The sequence below is a fragment of the Eleutherodactylus coqui genome, chromosome 4 (assembly GCF_035609145.1).
Source record: "Eleutherodactylus coqui strain aEleCoq1 chromosome 4, aEleCoq1.hap1, whole genome shotgun sequence".
In the NCBI taxonomy this organism is placed as follows: Eukaryota; Metazoa; Chordata; class Amphibia; order Anura; family Eleutherodactylidae; genus Eleutherodactylus; species Eleutherodactylus coqui.
The window spans coordinates 51,274,575-51,289,137 of record NC_089840.1 but is presented as its reverse complement, the minus strand read 5'-3'; the positions used below and the strand labels follow the sequence as shown (position 1 = coordinate 51,289,137).

At 48.6% G+C, this 14,563-nt stretch overlaps 1 protein-coding gene across 3 annotated transcripts in view; it reads right to left on the bottom strand.

Moving 5' to 3' along the window:
- BCL9 (BCL9 transcription coactivator) overlaps positions 1–14,563 on the bottom strand; it is a 57,417-nt gene that overhangs the window by 20,562 nt on the left and 22,292 nt on the right. For 2 of the 3 annotated variants that reach the window (XM_066599403.1, XM_066599401.1), the window contains exons 2-6: positions 10,348–10,424; positions 6,540–6,833; positions 4,774–5,090; positions 1,224–1,407; positions 472–571 (exon numbers count right to left, since the gene is read on the bottom strand). In XM_066599403.1, the coding sequence (XP_066455500.1) occupies positions 472–571; positions 1,224–1,407; positions 4,774–5,090; positions 6,540–6,778 (840 nt within the window). In that variant the 5' untranslated portion in view covers positions 6,779–6,833; positions 10,348–10,424. Of the gene's footprint in view, positions 1–471; positions 572–1,223; positions 1,408–4,773; positions 5,091–6,539; positions 6,834–9,796; positions 9,927–10,347; positions 10,425–14,563 lie in introns of all 3 variants that reach the window. The other variant, XM_066599402.1, reaches the window with a different exon arrangement.

Below are 14,563 nucleotides of genomic sequence, written 5' to 3'. Positions count from 1 at the left end.
GCTATACATTGTATAGCAATGCTTAGTACAGCAGCTCAGTCCCCTTCACTTGAATGATCTCAGGCCACGTGACTGATGAACGCGACGCCACGGGCCCGAGAAGAGGCCATGCTGTTCACTCAAGTGCCGTGGCCTGTTGAAAAATCTGATCAGCGGAGGTCCCGAGTAGCGCATCCCCACAGATTTCATATTGATGGCCTACTCTGAGGATAGTTCATCAATAGTTTAGCTCTTTAATATAAGATCTGATTGTACTCCGACGCCTGTGCTGCTCCTTTGTCCCAACTCCGTCATTTAAACTGCAGCTCTTTCTTGCTCACCGGGTTTACGAAGGGCTGATTTTCATTACGGCGAGGACAGTAGAACAAACTAAAAATGAACATATGGTGGAAAGCTGAATAATGGCAAGTTTAAGAACAAATAAAGACAATAAACATTTTTAATAAGCAATAAACAGGTTGACGAGCCCACCGTAGGAGTTGAAGTGCGTTCAGCTTTGCTGTTTGAGGTGCTCTGTATGTGGAAGAGGACAATGGATTCGGCTTGCCCCTTCATAACGGCTTCTGCAGCTCTGTAGGGGCAAAGAGGTAAAGGTCGGTAAATGCAGGAAGGTGGAAGAACACAACAACTACATGGAGGATCCCTGTGGATGTTCCACTAGGTGGCAGTAGCAACAAAATAGTAATATCGCCATGTTAGGAACCTGTAAACAAGACAGACCTGAAGGACTGTTCCCTTATAAGTTGGCCATCTTAGAAATTCACCACCAGGTATTATAATAGGGGTCGTCGTCTAAAAAGACACCTTTATCCATAAGCACTGAGAAAAATGCACAAAATTTATCAAAATGGCTCATGTGGCATTCTATATCCTGTACCGCTCACTGGGTAGGTGAACATTCACTCACGGCCGTCGTATATCTACAGCAATCTTTTTTTGCCAAAACGTGGGGCCTGTAATTACCAACTGTTGGAGGTTAATAAAGGTTTGACAGACAAAGCCGAAAAAATGAGCCGTGCACGCATTACTGAAGCGGACCTAAGCTGTTGGCTTGCTGACTGTTTTCTACGACAGAGCAGAATTGTGCAGTAGGATACCGGCTGTACAAGATAAGCCGAATCTTCCTGTAAGTTGCATTAATTCACAAGATGGAGATCCTCTAAACCGGATCCCTCGTCTCTGTAGCCCAGTAACATCTGGCTTTCGAAATAACGGGGACTCACTTGTTGGCCATTTCAGTAGAAAAGACGTAGACCACTTTTGATGGCGTTTTCCTCCCAGGTGCGGAGTCCAGCATTGTTGGCCCATGGGAAGGGGTGGAAGACCTGGGGACGGAGGTATTGGAAGGGGTCATGGTATGGGGGACGTGAGATTCCAAGGGCATCACTGGATCTGTAGTGTTGCAGTCTAGAAAATGGAAAAGAAAAGTTAAAATGACGACATTTCAATCTGTGGGAGCCAATGCCTGACCAGAAGAGGGCGTAGCGTGCCGCGTCCCCTACGGCAGCCGGCTCTCTTACAACAAAGTCTGCTTAACCTTAGAAAAAAAATAGGTCATATTTAAAAGGCATCATCCAGAGAGGATTTTTTTTTCCCCAAACAGGCCCGGAGAAGGGTGGGCGGCGGAATAAAAAAAAAAGTCATACGGCGTGCGATATCGAGCCCGTCAACCGGCGTTTTACCAACGGACGTGAGGCAATTTTCAGCTAAAATTGCCTCACTTCTGCGAAATTCCGATCCTATCGCGCAATAAAGGACATGCCGCGATTTTTCCCCCTCGCCGCATCGCTTACGTGTACGACTCCATTTAAAAGAATGGCGTGCATCTTCGTGCAAGTTTTGGAATCTTGCAATGCACAGGACGTGCGCGCAAGATTCTCTGCTGCGTGAAATCGGCCTAAAACTCAGACTGCTCTGCAAAATAAACACACTGTATTAGTTGACGTTTTGGGCAAAATACACAAACTCCCAAGCTGCATCAAAGTTGCCCAAAGTGCGTGACAAACTACAGGCAACTCAGAGAAAGTGGGATGAAAAGCTCCTTCCAAATCACAGGAAGAGGCGCTTACTGATCGCGCCCTGCAGAAGCCTCATCTATGGGCTATTGTAAATGGCTGGTGTGTGGTGGCCGATGACCAGTGTTTTACGGCTGCGCCCCTTCCCCATGTAGCGTTTTGCCTCTTTTGAATGCTGCTGGCAATCCTTGTATCAGTGAGCCGGCCCTTTTTCGGAAATTCTAAGTAACTCTTCTCCAATTCTCTGCGATCTACTCCAGGCGAGTCTTGTGAGAAGGACATTTCGGGGCTCGTACCTCTGATTTTAGTCTGACATCTGTATACCGAGAACAGAGGAAAGTTCCCCAACTTTACGCCAGGACACCATTTCCATCGCCATCAGCCTGATAAGTCCCAGTTTCTCCTTACATTCCTCTATTAACGCGGCTTCTAATATGTTTGAGGTTTCCGCAGGTCCATTAGTGGTTGTGTCTGTGGTGAAACCTGATCCGCACTCCTCCTGCCCACCCCCTCCCCACACGCCAAGGTTTCTTCTTAATGACATCACTCCTGGAATTCCCTCTGATCGGAGCAAGTCTACGTAACCCTTCCACTGCCGCTACAGGTAACGCTGCCAGTCCAATGCAAAGAGCCATCTAGAGTGAAACCAACCAGAAGACCACCAGATTGCTTGCGACAGATTTTCAGTTTCACCTTAAATAACTCATATTGGCCATCTTTGATAAGACAGCCCCCTGAAAACCCACTTTACAATGTAATTTTGGGTGGTCGTCACAAAAAGGGTTCACTGTACTGCAATAGGAGAACATCCCATTGTGCGCATGGGGAGAGCGGAGGACTTTTACCCGGCGCCCTCCGTCGTAAAGGAAACCCTTTAAAGAAGTTCCATAACTTCATAAAGTAAGTTACATTTTGACCCCCTCCCATTCCCAAGATCGCCTCTTTTATACAGTTTAGAGGCTTTGGATATAGACACACATTGTGGAAAGGCCAACGCATTTTACACTACAAGCATTATGGAGGAGATGTCAAAAAAAACTTGAATTGCGAAATCCGCAGCAAATACCGTCCATAGCATCCCATGGCACAGTGATTTTTCCTGCACACGAGCGTAGATCAATTGCGATTTCCACTCGCGGAGGGGAGAAAAAAAAAAAAAAACAGCAGCATGCTCCATTTTTTTGCGGGCCCCGCACAAACGGATTCCATTGAAGTCAATGAAAGCTGCCCGCTCTTCAGACCCTCCGCGAATAACATTGCGGAAAGGTTGCAAGACCCATGTCATGGCCTAGCAACGGCGAGGGAAAATCCGTACAGCACATGTGCGACAGCCGGGCCATCTGCAGTACAGAAGACAACTACGACAGGTACGCAGGGTCACCGGCCGCAGCCGTATGAATAGAAATATATCTAGTGAAGACTACAAAGCCATGATTAAGCGGATCCCCCTCAGCGCACAATCCAACAAGCTCATGTTTAGAAATCAGTACATACATATCACACCCCACATAATAATTCATACACCCACGTGGAGTCCTCTGTGTGCTGAAACGCGTCATGCTTCCCGGATTCTTCCCCCGCAGGGGTTTACGTACCTTCACTATCATTTTTGCGCATGCTCTTTAGTACAGTTTACGGTTCGCTCATGTCGGCATGCCTTTTCATCATTTGGGGTGCGATATGTATGTATTGATTTCTAACGTGAGATGAGATTTGGTTCATCACGGTTTTGTCCTTTTCACTAGTTTGTAATATTTTTGGTGTAATACATGCTTTTTTCCTATTTGGTGTTTATCTTGTGCAGCCATCTTCTAGGTACATTTGATGATACTTTTAGTCCCGCTGGTATTTTGGTTTAATATGTGTGACCGTAGCCTGAACAGCAGGTCACACGGGCAGTTTTGGTAAAATTGAAGTGTATGCGTGGGTTAACCTCCTCAAAAAATAGTCAAAGCTAAAGCATGTTAGCCTAGGGGGGAGACAAACACCTGGTAAGTAAAATGCCAAAAACTGCATTTGGGGAGATTAATGTGGATGAACCACTTATACAGCTATTAAAATCCAAGGTGCAGAATACCACACGGCACACGTGTCAAACACACGGCACACGTGTCAAACTCCGACTCATTTTATGTAGCATTACACTCAGCCTGCACCTCCGGCGTTTGCAGTGCATTCTGACCCCCCTACAGAGTCTACGCAGACGGGAGAGGCCAGCGGTCACGGACAGCACTGCTGCCCACAGACCAGACCTGCAGGTTGGGGGAGTGAAATGCCTGTAGGCATGCTGTCTGGTCCAATAAGGTGGTCGCTATTACTATGGGGGTCACCATTAGAGCTCATTCATACAGGTGTAAGCACCTTTACTTATGCCAGCATTTTTGACTAGCCGGGCATGTCTTTGTGAGCCCAAATACACCGCACAATGGAACACAAAAACCCCCCAATGGTTTATTCACTGCGCATTATGCTCACGAGTAATACACGATTATTGCACGAGTAATACACTGTGCAAATACACTCGTCCCATCTGTTCGCTTATTACGCACGCACACATGCAAAGACAGTGTATGGGAATTGGCATCACACCGCAATTCCACACGTCATTGTGTATTTGCGGCACGCAGCTACTTACGGACGTGTGAGCCAAGCTGTAGATTATATCCATATAAAATTATAATTCAACAAAGGGCAGCAAAAACCACCCCTTACACCAGTCATCTCCTCCTGTAGCCATGCGGTCAGATCTGGGGCTCACCTTTAATTTCAGAGTCTGTAGTGGGGGTTCCTGGGTCTCTCTGGTCAAACGATTCAGCAGAAATACTTCTTTCCCTTTTGCCTTTCCCTTTGGCTCCATTGCCGGCCCCGTTCTTAAGTCCCATACTGCCCCCGGGACCTTGCAAAGGTTTGGGGGTGTGGTTGCCACTTTTGGGGTCACAAGGAGATGCTTGTGACTGGCTTGTGGAACCTCCCTGCTTCCCCTGGCTGGAGAACTTGGCGTCCAGCTGGGGGTTGCCAGAAGGAGACATCACGGAGGGAGGGTGGACCATAACCTCTGACTTTGATTTTGGGCTGCTGAAAAAAAAAAAAGAAAAAGAAAAAAGGGATGAAAAAGCAGAATGAGCCGCATATCCTACAGCTGAACAACCACCGAGCATCATCACTGCCGGTCATGTAGCCACTTAGAGTCCTTTAAAAAGGGGTTTTCTGATAACTACAAACTGTTTCGGCCATACATAGACACAAACAAAACCTCCCCGCTGCCACTGCGGTCTGCTTATTTTAGCTGCAGCAGTCACATGGTCCTTTACCCACATGACCGCTGCAGCCAATAGAAAGCTCGACAGGGGCGTCATCAGTGACATCCCCGAAAATCTGCTGTGGGCTTCTACATTAGCAGCTTACATGACAGGTTTAGGGGATGTGACAAGGCCAGAAGACTGGTGACATCACCTATCAAACGCTGTCGTGCCACAGCGGGTCTACTGCTTATAAAAAATAAAAAAAAAGTTAACTCAGAAAACTCCTTTAATCCAGCATCAATGGGAACGGATTACCAGACAATTTCAATCCTATAAGAGCATCGCAAACTCATACGCAAAAGCGGAGAACCTTCAGGAATTCACCTTACTCCGGCTGTGCGACATCCCACATTATATAAGCAGTCCTGTGCCAGATTATCTGGATGCAGATTAGGAAGTTTCAGGACATGACAGCTTGTGTAATAGGATGTGATTGGAGAGGGTTTGACACCCCGAACCCTGTACGCTAAACAATAGCTCAATGACTACAGTGCCTGAGACAGCACCACTCTTGTTCATATGGCTGTGTTTAGTACTACAACTCAGTCCTACCAACTTGAATAGGGTTGGCTGCAGTACCATCCACACACACACGGTGGTGCAGTAAACGGGTCTCTCGTCTCTGCTGATTAGTGGGGTACAGTAGTCAGGGCCTTCCATATTAGATTGTTACAGTGGTTTAGGGGTCACGTGCTGTATTGCAGGACCTGATGAGACGAGATCTTCCCAGAGCTGCTCTGTCAATACACAGATCTGTTTCTATGTACACAAAGCCGAGAACACAGCGAGGGCTGCGCAGGGTAAATAAACTCTTACCTCACAGTCATACAAGGGCTTGACAAACCGACACCTGCAGAGAGGCTTCCATAACTGAACACCCCCATAGTATTATATACTCCCTGCAAACTATAAGGGTCCCAGTCCACTGACACAAACATGAGGGATAAGACCACTACCACACACGTATGTAGCAGAGCTAAAAGTTGTAATAACTTTACAAACTTTCTCTGCTAATAACTTTTTTTTAAAAACCAAGAGGGTTAAGTGTTGGAATTTGAGGTTCTTGCATGCCGGGGTTTGCGGATTGCGTGGGAACAGCGGCAGAGCCAATGTGATCATCTTGACGTAGTAGTATGTCAAGGAGCACCAACTACGTCAGGCCCTTGATGTACTATTAGGTCAATGCACAAGACGACACGTGGCTACATCTCAGGCCTCCTACCTCTGTGTGTTTCCTGACGGGGAGTTTCGCACTTTGGGGTTACTGGAATGCATTGACAGAGATCCCGAGCTCACAGTCACAGACGCAGTGGGGCTCGCCAGGTTCTTTGGAGGGCTGGGGGGTTTCAGATGAGCTTTCTGTGAAGTGCTTTTGTCAGTGTTGTCCTTTTGCTCGTCCTTTTCCTTTTTGTTTCGCTCTCTCTTGTTGAAGTGGGTTCTCCCCTCCTGCAATTCCAGCATTCTTCGGACATGTGGCTGTCGCTGCGGAGGGAACGCCGGGCATTGCCAGGGCACACTGCAAGACAGAGCAGGTAAACAGCAGTTACAATACAGTCTCCTCATCGGAGGACGGCACGGACGCCAACTCGCTCCTTAGTGTTTAATAGGAACCTTATTCAATGTCACACGTCTGGCGGGCCGGGAAATCTTAGTTAATTTGCAACAGATTGTTCTTTGCAAGAGTAATTGCACCACCATTGTGAATCAGGCGGATGAATGCCGCTTTTCCAATATCTATGAATTCCCTCTCTGTGTGCCGGGCTGTCTCCTAATCAAACAGTAATCAAGACTGTTCCGCACCTCAATGTCACCGAATTAGAGAGACGCGGGTCTCCGGGACGAGCGCTTAGTTGTACTGGTGATCCCGGTAAACAGTAAGGGGGCTTTATTTTTTTTTATATATATATAATTAGAACTGTTCAAAAAAGTCACTTTGAAACCAAACTTTATTTTCAGTAGCTGCAGGCGGAATGAACAATGGGCTCATTCATCAAATCCAGCCTTCTTGCCCATAACAACCAATCACACAGCAACGAATGAAAATTAAAGGGGCTCTCTGCTTTGGATAATCCCTACTTGCCTATTGAGAATAAGCTGATCAAGTGTCCCCATTCTGGAACCTGACCGATTAGCTGTCTGCTGTGGGAAAGCCTGGAAGCAGTAAGTGTTCAGTTTTCCTGCAGCGCCCCCACAGAGGAAATCAAGCATTACAGAGTGCCCAATATCATCAATGGGTCTTCTGTAATGCAGGACAGGACAGGTCCTCTAGAGAGAGAGGTGCTCTTTATAACCACTCTACACCACTGCCAAGATACAAGGGTCCTGAACAGAGGACTCCAACCCCCTTTACTACCAAATCAGATATATAAGAAGATAGGCTTTCCAAAGAGGAGGAAGCCTTTAAGCTCTGATTGTTTTTAGACAATTTTTATAAATTTACCTTAATTTGATAAATCTGCCACTCTGGTTGCCATGGTAACATCTCAGGACAGGTAGAGCTCTAGATTACGATTTTGTTTTGTTTGCAGCATCTTTGATTAGTAGAAATACAGAAATATAAAACTCCTTATGTTCCGGGTAGTTAGTATCACAGTGTTAACGATCCCCACATTAATACGTGCTGGCGATGCAAAACTGCCTTCATCCGAGGGCTCATGTGTCGTCGTCAATGCCAAGGACGCCCGCCCAGGAGGAGCTAGAGCAAGCGTATGGTAAACCATATGGGGAATGCTTCTGACCATTAGTGCGGCACTAATGAACCGTTACTGCATTTATACAACTGCGCTGGAACCTCCATTCGTCACAAAATACCGGAAGAAACGGCGCTGCATGCAGCGCTTTTTCTTCCAGTAAGATGCCAGGCAGCTGAGTGCAAACCGAACGGACCCCATTATAATCAATAGGGTGCGTTCAGTTGAGTCATAAAAATGGACCCGTTTGGCCAAGGGATTCCCCTTACCTACTCGCACATTGGGGCAGGAAAACAGAACCCTCGTTACAGATGTGAAAGCAGCTTAAGGCCCAATGTCCATGGGCGGGTCCGATCTGTGGAATTTGCGCAAAAGATTTGTAAGTCAAGCTGCCCATAGGGAAACATGGGCGTCCGCAAATGAAATAAAGCATGCGGATTTGCTTTGCGGACTTTAGGTCCGGAAAACTAATCGTAGCATTCTTCATTTCAATGTGGTTTCCACACGGACAGCTTCTATTGAAGTCAATGGAAGTCATCCAATCCACAGCACGGCTGCAACTGAATTGCAGATGAGCCACTAATTCCACAGGAAGGCAGAATTAAAAAAAAAAAAAAAAAAAAGGGGATTGCACATGCATGTTGGCCGGTGCTTCCGCACGCATTCGCAGACCAGGAAATAGACTCGGACTTGGCCGTGATCAGATTCCGCTAAGGGCTCCCATATCCGGAATCCGGATCAGCCCGTGGACATTGGGCCCAAGTCTCATACAAAAGTTCAGCCATCTCCATAGACAGGCAATGAAGTGACGGTCACAAATGCGCACAACAGCCCAGTTCACCATAGGGGCAGGGTGCGTTGCTCTCGAGATCCCTGGTGGTCTGAGAGGTTGGACCCACAGTGATCATATGTTAGATAAAGGGAGTTTTCCCAGCAGACTCCCTTATGTCACTACATGTGGACTGAAAGCCCAAGAGCATGGATCAGCAGTGCATGTAGTGGCAAGGCCACAACCCCACACAAGGACGGGCTCTACTTACAGTAGGGGTATGTTCACACCGCAGAAGTCACCAGGGAAGTCCTGCATGAATCCCGCCTCTGAAAAATCAGTGTCTGTGGGAAATCCACACGCAGATCCGTGGCACAAACCGTGACAAAGACGCAGAATTTGCAGCGGTTTTTAGTGACGGAATTCACGCAAAAAAAAATTCCATGGTGAATTCCGCCATGTGAGTGTACACTTCGTGAGGTTCATCAGGCTAATCAGTGTATTAGACAGCAAGAGACTCACTAGTACAGCATTATTCTTGCCTGGACCCCCATTAAAGGGGACCCAAGATATCCTCTATGCTGTAGACAAGTTTATAAGTGTCTGAGGGCCCAACCAACAGGAGCCCCAACCATCATGAGAAAGCAAGTCCTGTGTAGTTGTCCTTAAACTCCCGCCTCTCTTATGAATGAATGGAGTGTCGGGCACATGTGCTGCCGCTTCATTCATCTCTACCAGACTGCTGAGGAAGCAGAGAACAGCCATCATCAGCAGTCCCACTGAAACGAGTGAATGAAGCCGTGGCGTGCAGGCTCGCCCGAGGCTCTATCCATACAGGACCCCCATACTTGTGAACGGTGATGGTCGGACCCCTACCACATCAGACAACTAGGCACCTGAGGAGAAGTGATAAGCATGTGTCTTGAGACAACCGCACTAAAGCTGCGTTCACACTACTGTTCGCAGGTTTCACCTTAGGGACTCTGTGCTCTTCCTGCATTGCTGATCCTTCTTGCTTACCAGTTAGATGTGAGGACAAGAAGCGGTGGTTGTCCAGCGGCCGATGTGTGCAATACTGGGACATGCGATCACGGCAGTTTACCTTCTGTCAACAGGAAGGATCAGCGGCGCAGGAAACGCTCATCCAAAGCTTTATATAGAAAAGTTTTATAAAGTTATATTACACACATTTCAAGAATAGAAAGCTTTATTTAAAGGCAGTTCTAACACATCCGCACAGCGCAGGGCAGCCAGATAGGACGTCACTTGTAGTTGCACTGACGCCATGACAGAAGGAAATTAAACGGCAGGTTGAAAAAAAAACTAGACGGTGAAGCTGCAAAGCGGGTGATGGGCACCTGAATGTGCGACCCGGCGGCTCTACCTGGTAATTATTTGCTCTGATTTACCCGCTCAGATTCCAAACAATTATACTTTTTCCCTCTCTTGTGTCTCGGAGGCCGCTGCCGCGGGCAGGAAGGTTCAGCACAGCGGCGTCACGCAGGAGAAGACTTCCGCTCTGGGCTCTCAGGTTTGTTTAATTAAGCTTGGCTTCTCTCAGTATTACTCACCAGGGCCCCTGGGGTCACGATACAGCGCTACTCATCCTGGTAGTCAGTGAGGACCCTTGCAACGGAAGCGCAATTACCTGCAAGCAAACAGAGAATCCGATGAGCGGAGGAAGCAGAAACCATTCACAAGCCAAATTAACTCCTTCAGACCAGGAAGCAGGAAAAGCGCCGAATGGCGTCCGCTTTAAACCTCACCCATGTTGCAATAAAGCCATCGGCCTAATAGTGTTGGTTGACAACCATTACAGCTCTGATCGGTCACCCAACTTTCCAAGACCCCTGAATGACAACTCATTCTAAAGTTGTCACTTGCTTTCCTAGAAACGGACATCTGACTCTGTTCACCTCCAACTGTCACCAAGCTTTCCAAGGCTCCTGAATGGAAAATGAAGTGATGCATTGACTTATCTGGGTTATTTCCCAGCACTCCAAGAGTTCGCACTGTTCATCACCCAGCTTTCCCATTCACCGACAGCCAACATGGCTTCCATAGATGTTACACAACTTTCTAAAATAGGAGAATGGATGATCAGACATTCATGCTCCTATTTCACTTCAGAACTAGGCTGCCATTTGGAGCCTTGGAAAGCTGGGTAATGATTTCTGTAGGAGCAGTAATGGAGTGAGATAGGTTAGTTTATAAGGTGACAACTAATCCAGCCTCCCATAGGGGTCATCACCCAGCTTTCCAAGATACCAAACGGCGAGAGAAGAGCTACAGGTGATACATAAGTAGGATTAGTTTCCACTCAGGAGCCCTGGAGAGCTGGGTGAGGACTATTACAGCCCCCCTGCGCAGGTGATGACCCTCGTGGCACTTGGTTTCTCTCTAGAAAGTCAGTTCTGCCATTCTGGAGTCTGGAAAAGTTGGGTGTGAGCCACGATTGGAATTACCAGCGGTCACCCATAGATCTAGAACAGCTGAGTGTGCCTAATATTCCAACAGATCGATGTAGCGGTGAAGAGGGAAGGACGAGCGGCGGCAGCGGCGTCTGCTGATCACGAGGGAGAATTAGAATGGAATCTGAAACCTGACAATATATAATTAATCATGGAAGACTTGTTAATGAAGAAGCCGCGCACAATGTCTACCCGGCGACGACGTAGTAAAAACAGCGAGTCACAACGTCTACAGTGACACATCAATCTCGTCTCGTGCACAATGTAACACGCCACCGCCACCAGATTGCCAATTTCCTCACTGAATGTTGCGCGACGCCCACGGCCAACAAGGCGTACGGCTTCGCTGTCACACGCACCTACACGGCGTGACGGGATGCCTACGGATTTAACTGTGGATTTGCGCTGGTAAAATACAAGGCGAACGGGTGACATTTTTTACCAGACCCCTCGCACATGTGGAATCCGCCCGGCGGTACGAGTTTTATGCATCTGCTGCGAGTTAATTCCGTTGCGGATTTTCACTTCAATTAGGATGAGGGGACGATTTTTGTAAGACATTTCCTGTAGCTCACAAGTATCCGTGGGCAGCGCCAAGGCCTCATTCAGACGAGCGCAGTCAGTGAAAACAGGCAGATTTTAAGTCGCCGTTTATGCCCGTGCTGCAGCCGTATGCGCTGCGTGTTTTTAAGTGTGCGTCCTCCATTTTTATTGCTGCGTGCAAAAAAAGAAAGAAAAATAAAAAGAAAGGAGGTACAATTTTTCTTTTTCTTGTACCCCGTAGCAATGATCTGTGGAAAGACGGACGCTGTTTTTTGTGCGCCCATTGCTTTGAATGCCCAGGAGATGGGAGCAGAATAGGGCACGCTGCAGTTTATACAGTCGATGCAGCTATACATGGTCCGTGTGCTGTAACACGGACCGCACACGGATGTGAAAGTCGCCCATGTTACGGTACGTTCACACGCACTGAGCGGTGTATTCTGTCTCGATGGGCTTTTCTGTGGTAAGCAAGGGCAGGCAGCCATGGGCGAACTAGACCCGCTGAATGAGGCTAATCCACGAAAACCCGCGGCAGAAATCGGAGGGTCCTTCTCTATTCCAGTACTAATACTGGCCCGTTCTACAGCCGGCAGCTGATCCCCACATCCTCGCCCCCACCCCCCACAAACATGGGCATCCGATATACGAGGAGACATGTGGCGACGTCCTCGCACTGTAGAGATGTTGCAGACCGCCATCTAGACTGTCCTCGCTATGTTACAGGCAGCTACAGTGCCACAGGGTGCGGACCCCCCAGACAGCCCCCATACATCAGCTTCCTGGACCTCAGAGACACACGGGCAGCCATGGAATGAAGCCCAGCACCGCACGCTTACGAAAGCTGACTGAAAGACAATATCTGTTGCCCATAGCAACCAGTCACAGCGCAGCTCTTATTTCTTAAGCTGCTGAGGTAAAGTGAAAGCTGCGCTGCGATTGGCTGCCATTTCTTATACTGCTGAGGGAAAGTGAAAGCTGCGCTGCGATTGGCTGCCATTTCTTATACTGCTGAGGTAAGATGAAAGCTGCGCTGTGATTGGCTGCCATTTCTTATACTGCCGAGGTAAGATGAAAGCTGCGCTGTGATTGGTTGCTATGGGCAACACAGATTTTCAAGTACAATCTCCAGCCATTTCTCGGCTGGAGTGACCACCATATATACCAGAGTCATCCAGCTGTACTCGAATGCTGCAGAGCAACTGTCCGTCCTAGCTCTGCGTACTAAGTCAGATATTGTAGACGGCACCAACTACTATAATGGAGGCCATACTGGTCATCAGCCAGCGTTGTAGGGGTCCTGGATGTCCCTCCCCCATCCATCACCACTACATCGGTAGGGCCGCGACGGCTTTGAGTATTCCGCAGGGAGCCCCATTACAGCCTGTGAGGCGGTCCACAAGCGGAATGTCCTAATCACGTCCGTGCAGAAGATTAACATGGCGGGGCGGCTGGGGGTCCAATGCGAGGTGCGCCTGAGATTCTGCACGTTGAAGACAACTGCTTTAAGGGTGCGTTCACACGGGGCGCAGCGTCTGCAGCGGGCACGCCACATCTAAAACAGCCGAAACTCCACACCGTTTTGAGGCAGCTTCCTATGCGGCATCACTGCGGAAATTCTACAGCAGCCAATATTCAAGATCTGCACTAATCGGCTGTCCGGGCGCCCGCTGCCAGCGCCACAACAGCGGGTACAGGTAGAAGCCGACCGTACCTACCCCTGTGTAGTGGCTGGCATGCTCCATGATAGAAGCAGCCTTCATGTCGTCGTCTGCAGCCCTGGAATTCAATTCTCAAGATCTGTGCTTGCAGCCAGCGTGGGAGAAAAAAAAAAAAAGCGCTGCACATTAAGGCCGGTCTCTCACGACCAGATGTTAATTGTGGACTCCGCGATCACCACACGCGGACGATCCGCAGTATTCTACGCCACGTGGAAAAAAATAGAACATTGGCATGTCTGCACAGATGAGCGGACCGCGATGGCGGCGAGCGGATTTTAAATCGCAGCAGGTCCTATTTTTGTGCAGAATCCGCACGGACGGCTTCCAATACTGTCCGACCCGCATTCCATCGGCAAAAGAAAACATCGCGGCCAGGCCGCAGGTACCTGCGTCATCGCCATAGTGACAGCGTGGGAAGAAAAAAAATCTTTACAAAAATCTGCACTGCGCATGACCGACGGCAAGCATCCACGGTCATCCGCAATACAGAAAGCGAAGGTACGTGGGGGGCCACCGGATTCCGCGGCGGATCCGACTCAGTCGCGTGCAGCCGGCCGGAGACTCCCAACGCCTTTCCATAAAAAAATGTCAAAGTTACCCAATGGAACCAACAACAAATCTGCTAAAAGCTGGCACAGCCGTCGAGGCCCTCACAGCGCCCCGGTATCCATCTCTAATCCTCTGAGGATTTGTTACAGTTGCGTCCCGTCCAATCCGCCTGCCACCATGTATCAGTGCAGACACACCGTCAACTGTGAGGATTCTGGCTGGTAACATGGGTGTTCCTCTCCACTGACCGCAAGCAGAGGTCTTGAAAATGGTGAGAAAAGTTATAGAACTTTTACCTAAGCTTGATAGGAACCAGAAGCCCCTTAAACATCGCTAACCGGAGGCAGGAGCCGGCAGACAGGGCGTCCGCGCCGCTAATGACACGTAATTTGTTCTGCTCGCTCATGCTGATAATCCTGTGGAAGCCGCGGCCTGATGTGATAAAGGTGAGACATGGCCGCCGCGGGGACGCCTCACCTGCAGAGGCGGCCGGCTTACAATCACAG